Source organism: Mirounga angustirostris, unplaced genomic scaffold (assembly GCF_029215605.1).
Source record: "Mirounga angustirostris isolate CCGP_5_RB_7025 unplaced genomic scaffold, mMirAng1.0.hap1 SCAF_2, whole genome shotgun sequence".
Lineage (NCBI taxonomy): Eukaryota > Metazoa > Chordata > Mammalia > Carnivora > Phocidae > Mirounga > Mirounga angustirostris.
Genome location: NW_026991710.1, coordinates 202,313,004 through 202,325,441, shown reverse-complemented (window position 1 = coordinate 202,325,441; position 12,438 = coordinate 202,313,004). Strand labels below are relative to the sequence as shown.

Sequence of the window (12,438 nt, the reverse complement as noted above, 5' to 3'; positions counted from 1 at the left end):
TGGGGTGCTCGAGACTCTGAGGAGGCACCATCGCGTGAGGGGCTACCACACTCAGGCTCCAAGCAGCAAAACTAGACCCAGGGAGACGTACCACAGTCAGGTTTTCTAAAAATGGATGAGCTACCTCATGAAATACGCTGCTCCCACTACAAGAAGGCACCCGGAAAGGCAGGGGAGGCACCTGTTAGGTAGGTGGCAGGGACACTACGCCTGGTCACTCATTTGAAGAGTGACCTGTGCAGCTCCTGAGGCCAGCACCGTGTGAGATGGGGACCAGACACTCCTGCAGCCCGCGCCGTCCCCAGGATCGCCCATTCCATAGGGAGCCGGCCCGTGGCAGCTGCCGCCCAATCCGCCTGGACATCCTTCCCGATTCCCAACGCTCTCGTGCTCCTTCCTCTACCTCGGCTCCTCGGAGCCAGCCGGTCCCCACCTGATCCAGCACTTGATTACATGCTGGATATTCACCCAATCTCCCGCAGCACAAAGGAAGACCGCTTAGGATATGGGGGCCTTCATGGGACTCGCTTCAGTTACAGAGAGCTGTTCATTCCAGGTCTGCCTGTTACCTCCCAGAGGCTTGCAAAGTCTGGCCCAGGAGACATCTGCTAGTACCATTCACACATTTTCCCACATAAAATAGAGCACATTAAAAAAAAATTTTGCTTCTTACTCAAGTCGTATCGCTGCAAAGGCAAAACATCCTCCCCATGAATCCCGCAGAGTTTCGCTACAAATCGTCTCAGGAGAAATTTGGGTGTCGGCAGGATTCAGGACCTGGCGGAAGCACTCTGCCTTCAGGGATGCCCCTAGAATCACTGCTGCAGCCTGTCACGCTTTCTCGGTCCATGCCAGAGTGCAGTATCTTTTTCCTGGGATGTGGTTCATCCGCAACCATGACCCTAGCCCAAAGGAACAACCTGGGACCTGCCTAGAATGAAAGCGTTTGATTCCCTGCTGCGTTCCCAGGGCCTGAACGAGATGTCACACACACTCAGCAGACTCAGTGAACATTTGCTGCATGAGTGAGTGTGAAGTGAGAGTTCTGCAGGCGACCCTGTGTCTCTGAAGGGGGGCTGGGCAGCGAGACAGCAGAGCTGTGAGGGGAAGTCTGCACCAGCATGGCTTTCTCCGCTCGCCACACAAATTGTAGGCTTTGACAAGTTACGGGTGCTTAGAATCTTTTTCCAACTGCAATCTCCCCCATAAGTGTTGCTGGAAGCATAAGTGTTGTCCCAGAGACATGCTCATCAGTGATATTGTTAAAAAGACTCACAAAACTAATATTTTGTTTCCCACTTAAATTATAGACTTCCAAGACTTACTAATCCATCCTTCCAACTGCAGTGTCTTAAAACCTCACTTTGACAATTCTATCACCGATCCAATGGGAAAAGGAGGCTGTTTTTAGAGAAGAAGGTCCCTGACCGAGGAAAACAACGCAAGGTTTCATTCATCTCAATCTGTCGAGCTGCGAAAGGTTTTGACAACTTGACAAGGTGCACTCAGATGACTCTACTTTCTTGCAGAGGGAAGAGTACAGTGTCAGGCTTGGAAGGGTCACAAACACACGTGGGATGCGAGAAGGGGATGAAGAGAAAGAGTGGCTGTGCAGTCCAGGAAGGACCCCTGGTGACGGGGAAGACTGCTCGGGCTTGCAGCCAGCGCAAAGATCCAGGGTGGCCACCTGCATTAGGCCCGCTCACAAGCCTGCAGAGTCTTCGCTCCTGCTTCCAGCGTATGTAAGAGCAGTGGTCTGAGTACTCAAGATCTGTTAATGTTCATTTTGGAGACTAACATCTGACTGGTTAGAAATTAAGCCATTTCAACCTGCGATGATCTGTGTTTAAAGCTCATAGGAGGAAGTCAGGACTCAGCAGGGTGCAGAACAGTAGGGAGGCGTGCGCAGTGTTCTCCTATAAAGGAAGCCACAGAGATAGGAACTCTAATCACTGCTCTCCATATTCTGCCTTACTGAGAAATTAGTTTCCATGTCTTATTTTAAGCAAGTGCTTATTAACTATAATGGACACTCGACTTTTCATTTCAAAGGGCAAAACCACAATCATCCATTTTAAATGTAGAAAAGAAAAAATAAATAATCACGGCCTGAACCAATCCAAGTAACATACGAAATGTATCAAAAAACCTTCACTTTTACCTGAAAACATAAACTCCTAGAAGAAAACACAGGGAAAGAGCTTCTCGATATGGGTCTTGGTGATGGTTTTTTGGACAGGAAACTAAAGCACAAGGAACAAAAGTGAAAATCCACAAGTGGGACACATCAAACCAAAAGGCTTCTGCACAGGACAGAAACCCACCAACACGATGAAGAAGTCTAGGGACCGGGAGAAGATGCCTGCCAGTCATGCATCTGAAAGGTGTTCATGCCCAAAATATATGAAGAATGTACACAACTCAACAGCAAAATACCAAGCCAATTAAAAAAAATGGGCAGAGGATCTGAATAGAAATTCTTCTATAGAAGACGTCCAGATGGGCAACAGACACATGGAAAGATGTTCAACACCACTCATCACCAGGGAAATGCAAATCCAAACCACAGCAAGAGATCACCTCACACCTCTTAGAATGGCAATAATCAAAAAGGCAAAAAATAACAAATGTTGGCAAGGATATGGAGAAAGGGGAACCCTCTTACTAATCCATCCTTCCAACTGCAGTGTCTTAAAACCTCACTTTGACAATTCTATCACCGATCCAATGGGAAAAGGAGGCGGTTTTTAGAGAAGAAGGTCCCTGACCGAGGAAAACAACACAAGGTTTCATTCATCTCAATCTGTCGAGCTGCGAAAGGTTTTGACAACTTGACAAGGTGCACTCAGATGACTCTACTTTCTTGCAGAGGGAAGAGTACAGTGTCAGGCTTGGAAGGGTCACAAACACTTGGTGGGAATGCAAGCTGGTGCAGGCACTCTGGAAAACAGTGTGGAGCTTCCTCAGAAAGTTAGAAATAGAACTATCCTGCGACCCAGTGATTGCACTTTTGGATATTTATTCAGAGGAAATAAAATCTGGAGCTCAAAGAGGCATCTGCACCCCCATGTTCACTGAAGCACTATTTACAATAGCCAAGACATGGAACAGCCTGAGGGTCCATCCAGGATGGATGAATAGATAAAGATGCTGTAGTGTATATACGTCAGCCATTAAAAAAGAAGGAAATCTTGCCATTTGTAACCACACAGGCGGACCCCGAGGGCCTATGCTAAACGAAATAAGTCAAAGACAACTACCATATGGTCTTACTTATGTGTGGCTTCTAAAAACCCCCGAATGCGTAGATACAGAGACCGGATTGGTGGTTAACAGAAGGGGTGAGGGGTGGAGGGAAGGAACTGGAGGAAAGGGGCCAGAGGTACAAACTTCCAGCTGTAGAGTTAATAACTCCTGGGACGTGATGTGCAGCATGGTGACCCTAGTCTACGACGCTGTGTGCTATATTTGAAAGCTGCTAAGAGAGAAAGTCCTAAAAGTTCTCACCACAAGGAAAAACATGGATGTTAACTTACTGTGATGAATTTGCAGTGTGCATGCATGTCGAGTCTCTTTGCCACACACGTTAAACTTATACGGGGTTGAACGTCAATCATATCTCAGTAAAACTGGGAAAACATACAACCTTCCCCTTCTTCATCGGAATGCTGATGACTGAGTGGGATGAGATCTAGTTGCACCTTAATGAGATGGGAGGTCCCTGCATCTTCCCACCTTCAATTCTAAGGCGCCAAAATGTTAGCCAATTAAATGTATTCCACCCCTTGGGTGCTGGTTGAAAATATCAGTTAATGAACGCTGTGACAAGGTAGAGTATTGTGCCCATTTTACAGATGAAGCAAATGAGGCTCAGAAAGGCTTCTGACCTGTTCCAAGGGAGGAAAACAGCCCCACAGTGTTTGCTCCACTACAAGCTGCAGGTCTCTGCAAAGTCTTTGGGGACCGACCCCGGCCTCTGCAAATCCCATATTCCTCCACAGAAAGGTGTTCCCCGCTCCTTCGGGGTCGCACGGGCCTTGTCGCCTCCGCCCAGGGCCTTTGGACACCCAGGGCTGGGGTACGGATCCCAGAGATACCTGGGGTCCTGGGGTCCTCCCGGGCCCCCAGCGCCAACATCCGCCTGGGTCTGGGTCTGGGGTCTGGACGGGAGGTGGGCCGGGGTCCAGAGTCCGGCAAAAGGTGGGCGGGGCTCTGGGATCCAAGAGGGGGGTGGACTGGGGTCCTGGGTCCAGGCGGGAGGTGGACAGGGCTCTGGGGTCTGGGGTCCGGGCGGGAGGTGGGCCAGGGTCCAGAGTCCGGCAAAAGGTGGGCAGGGCTCTGGGATCCAAGAGGGAGGTGGACTGGGGTCCTGGGTCCGGGTGGGAGGTGGACAGGGCTCTGGGGCCTGGGGTCTGGGCAGGAGGTGGGCCGGGGTCCCCGTACAGGACGGACGTGGATAGGGCTCTGGGATCCCAGCGGGAGGTGGGCAGCTGTCCCGGGTCCGGATGGGAGGTGGACAGGGCTGTGGGGTCTGGGGTCCGGGCGGGAGGTGGGCCAGGGTCCAGAGTCCGGCAAAAGGTGGGCGGGGCTCTGGGATCCAAGAGGGAGGTGGACTGGGGTCCCGGGTCCGGGTGGGAGGTGGACAGGGCTGTGGGGTCTGGGGTCCGGGCGGGAGGTGGGCCAGGGTCCAGAGTCCGGCAAAAGGTGGGCGGGGCTCTGGGATCCAAGAGGGAGGTGGACTGGGGTCCCGGGTCCGGGTGGGAGGTGGACAGGGCTGTGGGGTCTGGGGTCCGGGCGGGAGGTGGGCCAGGGTCCAGAGTCCGGCAAAAGGTGGGCGGGGCTCTGGGATCCAAGAGGGAGGTGGACTGGGGTCCCGGGTCCGGGTGGGAGGTGGACAGGGCTGTGGGGTCTGGGGTCCGGGCGGGAGGTGGGCCAGGGTCCAGAGTCCGGCAAAAGGTGGGCGGGGCTCTGGGATCCAAGAGGGAGGTGGACTGGGGTCCCGGGTCCGGGTGGGAGGTGGACAGGGCTGTGGGGTCTGGGGTCCGGGCGGGAGGTGGGCCAGGGTCCAGAGTCCGGCAAAAGGTGGGCGGGGCTCTGGGATCCAAGAGGGAGGTGGACTGGGGTCCTGGGTCCGGGTGGGAGGTGGACAGGGCTCTGGGGCCTGGGGTCTGGGCAGGAGGTGGGCCGGGGTCCCCGTACAGGACGGACGTGGATAGGGCTCTGGGATCCCAGCGGGAGGTGGGCAGCTGTCCCGGGTCCGGATGGGAGGTGGACAGGGCTGTGGGGTCTGGGGTCCGGGCGGGAGGTGGGCCAGGGTCCAGAGTCCGGCAAAAGGTGGGCGGGGCTCTGGGATCCAAGAGGGAGGTGGACTGGGGTCCCGGGTCCGGGTGGGAGGTGGACAGGGCTCTGCGGTCCGGGCGGGAGGTGGGCCGGGGTCCGGGGTCCGGGTCCCAGAGCAGGATCTGGGTGGGCCACGCCCCCGCTCCCCACCTGCGCCGCCCGCCTTTGCCCCCAGACCCCTACCCAGCGTACCTTGCTGCCGCAGCGCTGCCATGGAGATCCGGCGACCCTAGCTTTATCGCCGCGGGACCCACTCGGCGGCCGGAGCCGCACGGCGACGCTTCCGGATCCCGGCCCTCTATGCCCGCCCACAACAACGGACGTGCCCAATCAGGATCCAGGGTCTTTCCCGCTAGCTGCCAATCAGCCGCGCTCCGGCTGAGGATTGGCTCGTACGGGGGCTGCGGGCGTGGCCGTGGGGTGCTTCGAGCATGCTCAGAGGGAAGCGATTGAATCCTGGGTTGGCCGCGTTCTCAGTTTTAGTGCCTTAGAAGAAAGTCAGGAGATGCCGGGAACTCCAGTTTCATATGAACCCTCTTAAACTGTATCTCCTCCTCATTACCATTTAGTCTTCAATATTCAAATGAAGAAAGGGAAGGATTTATTTTTTCCCCAGTTTTACTGACATATAATTGAAATACAACACTAAGTTTAGGGAGGGGTCATGACTAGGGGGTCAGCGGGAGGGGGTCACGGGGAAGAGGGTCAGCGAGAGGGGGTTAAAGGGAGAGTTTAAAGGGAAGGGGGTCAGCGGGAGGGGCGTCAGCAGGAGGGGGTCAAAGGGAGAGAGTCAAGGAGAAGGGGGTCAGCGGGAGGGGGTCAAGGGGAAAGGGGGGAGGGGCTTAGAGGAAGGGGGGTCAACGGGAGGGGATCAGGTGGAAGGGGGTCAGCGGGAGGGGGTCACAGGGAAGGAGGTCGGGGGACGGGGTTAAAGGGAGCGGGTCAGTGGGAGGAGCCATATGGAGGGAGGTCAGCGGGAGGGGGTTAATGGGAGGGGGTCAAGGGGAAGGGGTCAGCGGGAGGAGCATCAGCAGGAGGGGGTCAAGGGAAGGGGGCTAAAGGGAGGGGGTCAATGGGAGGAGTCATATGGAGGGGGGTCAGCGGGAGGGGTTCAAGGGGAAGGGGGTCATAGAGAGGGGGGTCAGCAGGAGGGGGTCAAGGGGAGGGGGTCATAGAGAGGGGGGTCAGCAGGAGGGGGTCAGCGGGAGGGAGTCATGGGGAGAAGAGGCACGGTGGGAGGGGAGGGCTGGTAGTGTGGCTTGGTGACCACCCATGGTGTCACCTCGGGTTCCGAGGCCCCACATCAGGGGTGCTGGTGCTGCCGGGATGGGAGCAGTGCTGGGCCTGCTTAGCGCCCACCCTGCACCAGGTGTCCTAAGGTACCCCAGAACTAGGGGTGTGAAGGCCAAGGCGAAGAAGAGAGCCTGCTGACGGCCATGGGGAAGACCACTGCCCTCCCCTGTCCCTCTTGCCCGCAGGTCCACGTTCCCCCGGTGGGTTTCTTCCCTGTCCAACCCCACTGCACCTTCTCTAAGACCTTGACTTATTGTTTGCTCCCTTTCTCAAATTTACTTCTTGGAAAATAGATTTTCCCAGAGCCCAGACTCTGTCCATGTCAGGCACTGTTCCAGATGCTGCGGACACGTCCTGAAAAGTCTGATGTTGGGAGACAGGAAGGGAATGAAGGGAGACACACGGCATGTCACGTGGACACGACTGTGGCGGTCAGGAAGGCTCCACAGGAAGGTCAAGTGGGCCAGGCTAGCCGCAGAGGAGCAAGGCTTGGTGATAACCAGGCAAAGAGCACTCAGCAGAGGGGACACACATGTGCCCTGAGGCTCCTGGGGGACGGTGTCTGCAGCGGAACCAGGGAGGGCAGAGGGGCGGATGCCATCAGGCAGGAAACAGGCCTCCGTGTTGGGGACACGGGCCCAAAGGGGATTATCACAACTCTACGTTTCCCAGCGAGCCATGGAAAATCATCAGCCTGCTGGAGCAGAGGAGTGAACTTCTCTGACCTACATCTTAAGTCCCTCGAGGAAGCAGGGAGACCAGGGTGAGTCTATCGCACCTAGAGAGACCTCGGTGGCCAGCATCAGGGTGGTAGTAGCTTCCGAGGTTGTAGGAAGCCGTCCTCGGATTTCGGATGTATTTGACGACAAAGCAAAAGAGGTTTTCATGTTGACCCGTGTGGGCTCTGAAGAAGAGCAGTGTGGCATGTGTCCACAGTGTTGTTCCAGAAACCGGAAGGATGGAGTCACACGGAGCAGATGGGAAGCCTCTGAGAGGGTCATCCTTGGGGGCGGCAGGCAGCATCTGCCCCGTGAAGTTTGAGAGGCTCGCTAGACCCGTAAATGTAGGCATCCATTGAACAGTTGACTGGGACTTTAGAGTTCAGGGGACCAGTGAGTCCAGGTAACCATTCACTGGTCCAAACCCACAGAATGTCCAACACCGAGAGTGAGCCCCGACGGGATTCACGATGGACGCCAGATGATGATGGTCAATGTGGGCTCATTGTTGTAACAGAGGTACCATCTGGTGGGCGTGTGGATGATGGGGGGCTGAGGGTGGGGGGGAGGCAGGCAGTACATATGAAGTCTCTGCACCTTCCCCTCAATTCTGTGAACGTGAAACTGTTGTAAGAAATAAAGCTACGTAAAACATGTTGGTGCAGGAGAAGGAGGGGTTACTCGCTGGACTAATGTCCTCGAGGAGGCTGCATCTTGAACTTGTTCTTCCCTTCTGCCACACCCCACCAGAGTTCAAGCCCACTCTGGACTTGGCAGCTTTACAAAAAATCTTCCCAGAAACCCGATTTTCCTCCCACCCTAAGTCCTTAATCCCTTTCAGACACACACCTGAAAGAATTGACGACAAAGTCAGCCTCCACTTTGTCATCTGCGGCGAGTCTCCCGCATCCACCCCCTGTGTGCCTGCTCCTAGGTCACAGGACCTCACGTCCCCGGGTCCAGTGCAGGCTGAGCAGTGTGCACCTGCCACCCGGTATCCTCGCAGGAGTGCCACCTGCCCAGGTGCGGAGCCAGACGTAGGATCCCTGTGCCTCCTCTCCTCCCTCTCCCCTCATAACCTGCCCAGAAAAACCATAAGGGTGTTCTCTCTGCAGTGTTTCTGGCCCCCGCTGTCTTCATCATCTCTCACTAGAATTCCTCCAGGCTTTTTTAAAAGAAGATTTTATTTATTTATTTGACAGAGAGAAAGAGAGAGCACGAGCAATGGGGAGGGGCAGAGGGAGAGGGAGAAACAGGTTCTCTGCTGAGCAGGGAGCCCGATACAGGGCTCCATCCCAGGACCCCAGGATCATGACCTGAGCCAAAGGGAGACACTTAACGACTGAGCCACCCAGACGCCCCTCCTCCAGGCATTTTATTTTATTTTATTTATTTTTTTAAAGATTTTATTTATTTATTTGAGAGAGAGAGAATGAGAGAGTGAGTACATGAGAGGGGGGAGGGTCAGAGGGAGAAGCAGACTACCTGCCAAGCAGGGAGCCGGATGCGGGACTCGATCCAGGGACTCCAGGATCATGACCTGAGCCGCAGGCAGTCGCTTAACCAACTGAGCCACCCAGGCGCCCCTCCTCCAGGCATTTTAAACTGAGCTCCCCAATTCCACTCTTGCTTCCTCACTCCCACCCCCTCCAGTCTTCTCATTGCAGCCAAAATGTCTTAAAAATCTCACTGCCATTCAGAATCAGTGAAGGTAATCCATCACTTTTAAGCTAAGTACAAAATTACACGAACATATCAATAGATGCAGAAAAGGCATTTGACAAAACCCAACACGTGTTCATGATAAAAACTCTTGACTAGGAACAGAGGGGGACTTCAGCTTGATAAAGAGCATCTACAAAATCCTGTAGCTACATCATGTTAACCCTCTATTTCATGGTGTCCCTTCCCACCACACTTTCCCACGTGGCCTCAGAAGTCCTGCTCAAGTAATAAGACAAGGAAATAAAATGTGTACAGCTTGGGAAGGGAGAGCTGAAACTTTGTCCATGAACGCCATGATTGTCTCTGTAGAACAACATCCTCCTTCCCTGCTCAAAACCCCACATCAGGTCTTACTGAATACAAGATACTACTTGGCGTCCTTCCGATGTCATGTAAACCCCAGACTTCTAGATTCTTCCGTGCCGCTCTGTCCCTAGTCTACTTTGTTCCGCTTACTCCGATGTTCTGAGCACGCAGGGCGGGTCTTCCACCTGCCCCCTTCCTTCCACCTGCCTGCATCCTCATGCCGGCTCTTCCTTCTTCCCACATCCCCTTCCCCACCCCGCTCCTTTCTTGTCCAAATCCCAGTGCTTCCCCAGGACTCTGGCAGAAGCTGCCCTCAGCATTCACTGTGCTTCTCTGCACAATCCCCTTGCATTCACCTGCTGCCCCCAAGCCCTGCTGGCAGCCTCTCTAGAAGGTACAGGAGTTGCTCAGCCAGAGGCACCTGCCGTGAGCCGGTGGGGAGACACCTGTCAGTCTGGGGGATGGAAGTCCGATGAACAGATGTCCAGTCCTCCAAACCTCAGTCAAGCAATTCTGAGGGGCAGCCCACAGGGTTCCTTCAGGGACCCCAGCCAGACTGAGCGCCCGTTGTCTACAGGGGTGACCAGCTTGGTGATGCATCTGATAAACTTTCCCATCCTCCCTGTCATACTCTTCCAGCTTCCCGGACTGACCTCCAAATTAAACTACCTGCACCCAACTCCATGTCTCATGTGATATTTTTACAAGTGACTCCCTCTCTGGACTGAAAGCTCCCTGGTCCAGTGGCTGTTTCGGCTGTTTCTCTGTTTTGCTCAAATATTGAGAGACAAGACAGACTCAGCACATTTTTATTTTTTTGTTGTTGCTGTAGTGTGAATGAATGAACAAATGAATCTCAAAAAGATGAACAGACGAGGATAAATATGGAGAGGAGCGAAGTAAGCTTTCAAATTAAAAAATGAATCTAGAATCTGGATTTCTGGTTGAGGTTTGGCATGCACGATTCATCAGTTTTTGACCACAGAGGCAAATGGGAAGATGCTAGAAACACTGCACAGAATGCGATTGTGGACAGGATTCTTTGATTCACCTTGTATCCACTCCCCTCAGCATGTAGAACTTTGCTGTAAAATAAAATAAGATAAAATGCAACTGATGAACAAGAGTGGTCAGTTCTATGAAGAAGAACTCTTAGGGAGACAGTGCTTTTGTTTAAAGATCTTGGAATTACCGAGGACGCCTGGGTGGCTCAGTCGGTTAAGCGGCTGCCTTAGGCTGACGTCATGATCCCAGGGTCCTGGGTTCGAGTCCGTGCATTGGGCTCCCTGCTCAGCGGGGAGTCTGCTTCTCCCTCTCCCTCTGCCCCTCCCCGTTTGTGCTCTCTAAAATAAATGAAACCTTAAAAAAAAATCTTGGAATTTCTGAAAAAGACCGGCTTGTCCACCAATTATTTCTGATCACCTGATTCCTATTCCAATCCCTCTCGTTTCACCAAAACCAAACCTTCATCCTGCCGACCTCGCTTTTGCTAGCAGCTTCCTCGGCTTTCATCCCCCTTAGACTTCCCAACAACCCACGTGGAGACTTGGAGGAGTCTGTTAGTGCAGACGGGTTACCATGGGGCTCCCTACCCTGCCCTGGGCCCATGACCACAAGGGGACAGCCTGGAATAAGAGCACCTGGCCTCTGGTTCCCGGCGCAGCAGGCGAACTTTCCTTCTCAGGCAATCCGGTCTTGGAAGGGTATTGCCACGAATTTAATGACGGTCTATCGGAGTATGGCCGGCGGGGCTCAGCTGTTGTCCGGATAGCTCAGGTTGTCAGCACAACTTCTACTCCATTAATTCGTCCTCCTCCTCGGCCGCTGCCCTCTCTGTGTTGCTGAGAGCAAACGCACGGAGGCGGCCAGACCCCACTGATGGTGCTCACGGCCTCTCCACGCAGGTTTACCATTAAAAGGAAGGCTGTTCCGCTGCCGCCATAGTCCACCCCTTCTCCCCTGCGGACACCACGCAGGTGCTCTCTACGGGAAAGCGCGCTCTTGGAAGGAGGAGGAGGCTCGGTTTTAGGGCCGCCCCAGCAGCAGGACGGACAGAAGCGGGCACCTTTGCGGTGACACCCCTTGCCAGCGCCTGGAACACGCAGCTCCTCCTGTGTCGTCTCCGGCTAGGGAGCATCTGGCTATGGAGCTGCCTTTACCGGGTGCGCGCGTCACTCCGAACCCGAGCGCGCTGCTGCTTCCCAGGTGCCGAGGCACGTGCGGGATCCGCGCGCTAACTTCGCAGCGCCCTGGCACCGGCTAGCGCGGGCAGCGCTGGAACAGCGGGGCTGCCGGGCGAGCTCCGAGCGCCTCGGGTTGCACGCCGTCTCCGGCGCCCCGCTGCGCCCCGCGCAACAGGTGGCGTCCGGGGCGTGGCTTGCGCGCCGGCGGGCGGGGCGGGGCGGGGCGGGGCGGCCGGGGGCGCGGCGCGCCCGCCTGGGCTCCCCCGGGTGCAGGCCTGGCCCCTCCCCAGATGCCGCCGCGCGCCGGCCGCCCCCCAGTGCGCCGGGCCTCCCCGGGCGCGCAGTGCGCAGGCGCGGGCGGTGAGCTCCGACCGTGCGCCGGGCTCGAGCGCGGTCGGAGCGCGCGGCGGCGGCGGCCCCGCGGACTGACGGACGGGCGGACGGGCGGACGGACCCGCCACGCGCCATGCCGCCCTGCACCTACTGAGCTCCGAGCGCCCGAGGATGTCTGCGCTGAGGAAGGTGCGGACGCCGGGGCGCGGTGCCGGGGCGCGGGGTTGGGCTCCGCGTGGGGCGCGGGCAGGGACCCCCGGGCAGCCTGGACCCAGGGTCCCGGGCTGCGCGGGCGGCCTCGTCCTTCGCTCGGGCTGGGCGCACCGCTGGTCGTGGCCGGGGGTCCCCGGACCCTGGGCTCTCGAGGTATGGGCGGGTGCGGGAGCCGCGGAGGCGGGACAGGCTCCGCTCGGCCGGCGAGCTGGGGGAGCTGGAGACTGAGGAGGGGGCGGTGTCCGGCTCCCGCGGGGCAGGCGCGAGGGGCCAGGGGCGCAGGTGGGCCGTTGACCCGGACTGGGGAGGTTCAGCGGGGGTCGGGA

General features: G+C 56.2%; 1 protein-coding gene across 1 annotated transcript in view; it reads right to left on the bottom strand.

Annotated features, from left to right (window-relative positions):
• Positions 1-5,651, bottom strand: part of ERICH1 (glutamate rich 1) — a 65,848-nt gene extending 60,197 nt beyond the window's left edge. The window contains exon 1 of the mRNA XM_064585729.1: positions 5,533-5,651. Coding sequence (XP_064441799.1) covers positions 5,533-5,554 — 22 coding nt within the window. The 5' untranslated portion in view covers positions 5,555-5,651. The remainder of the gene's footprint in view (positions 1-5,532) is intronic.
• Positions 5,652-12,438: the final 6,787 nt, after the last annotated feature.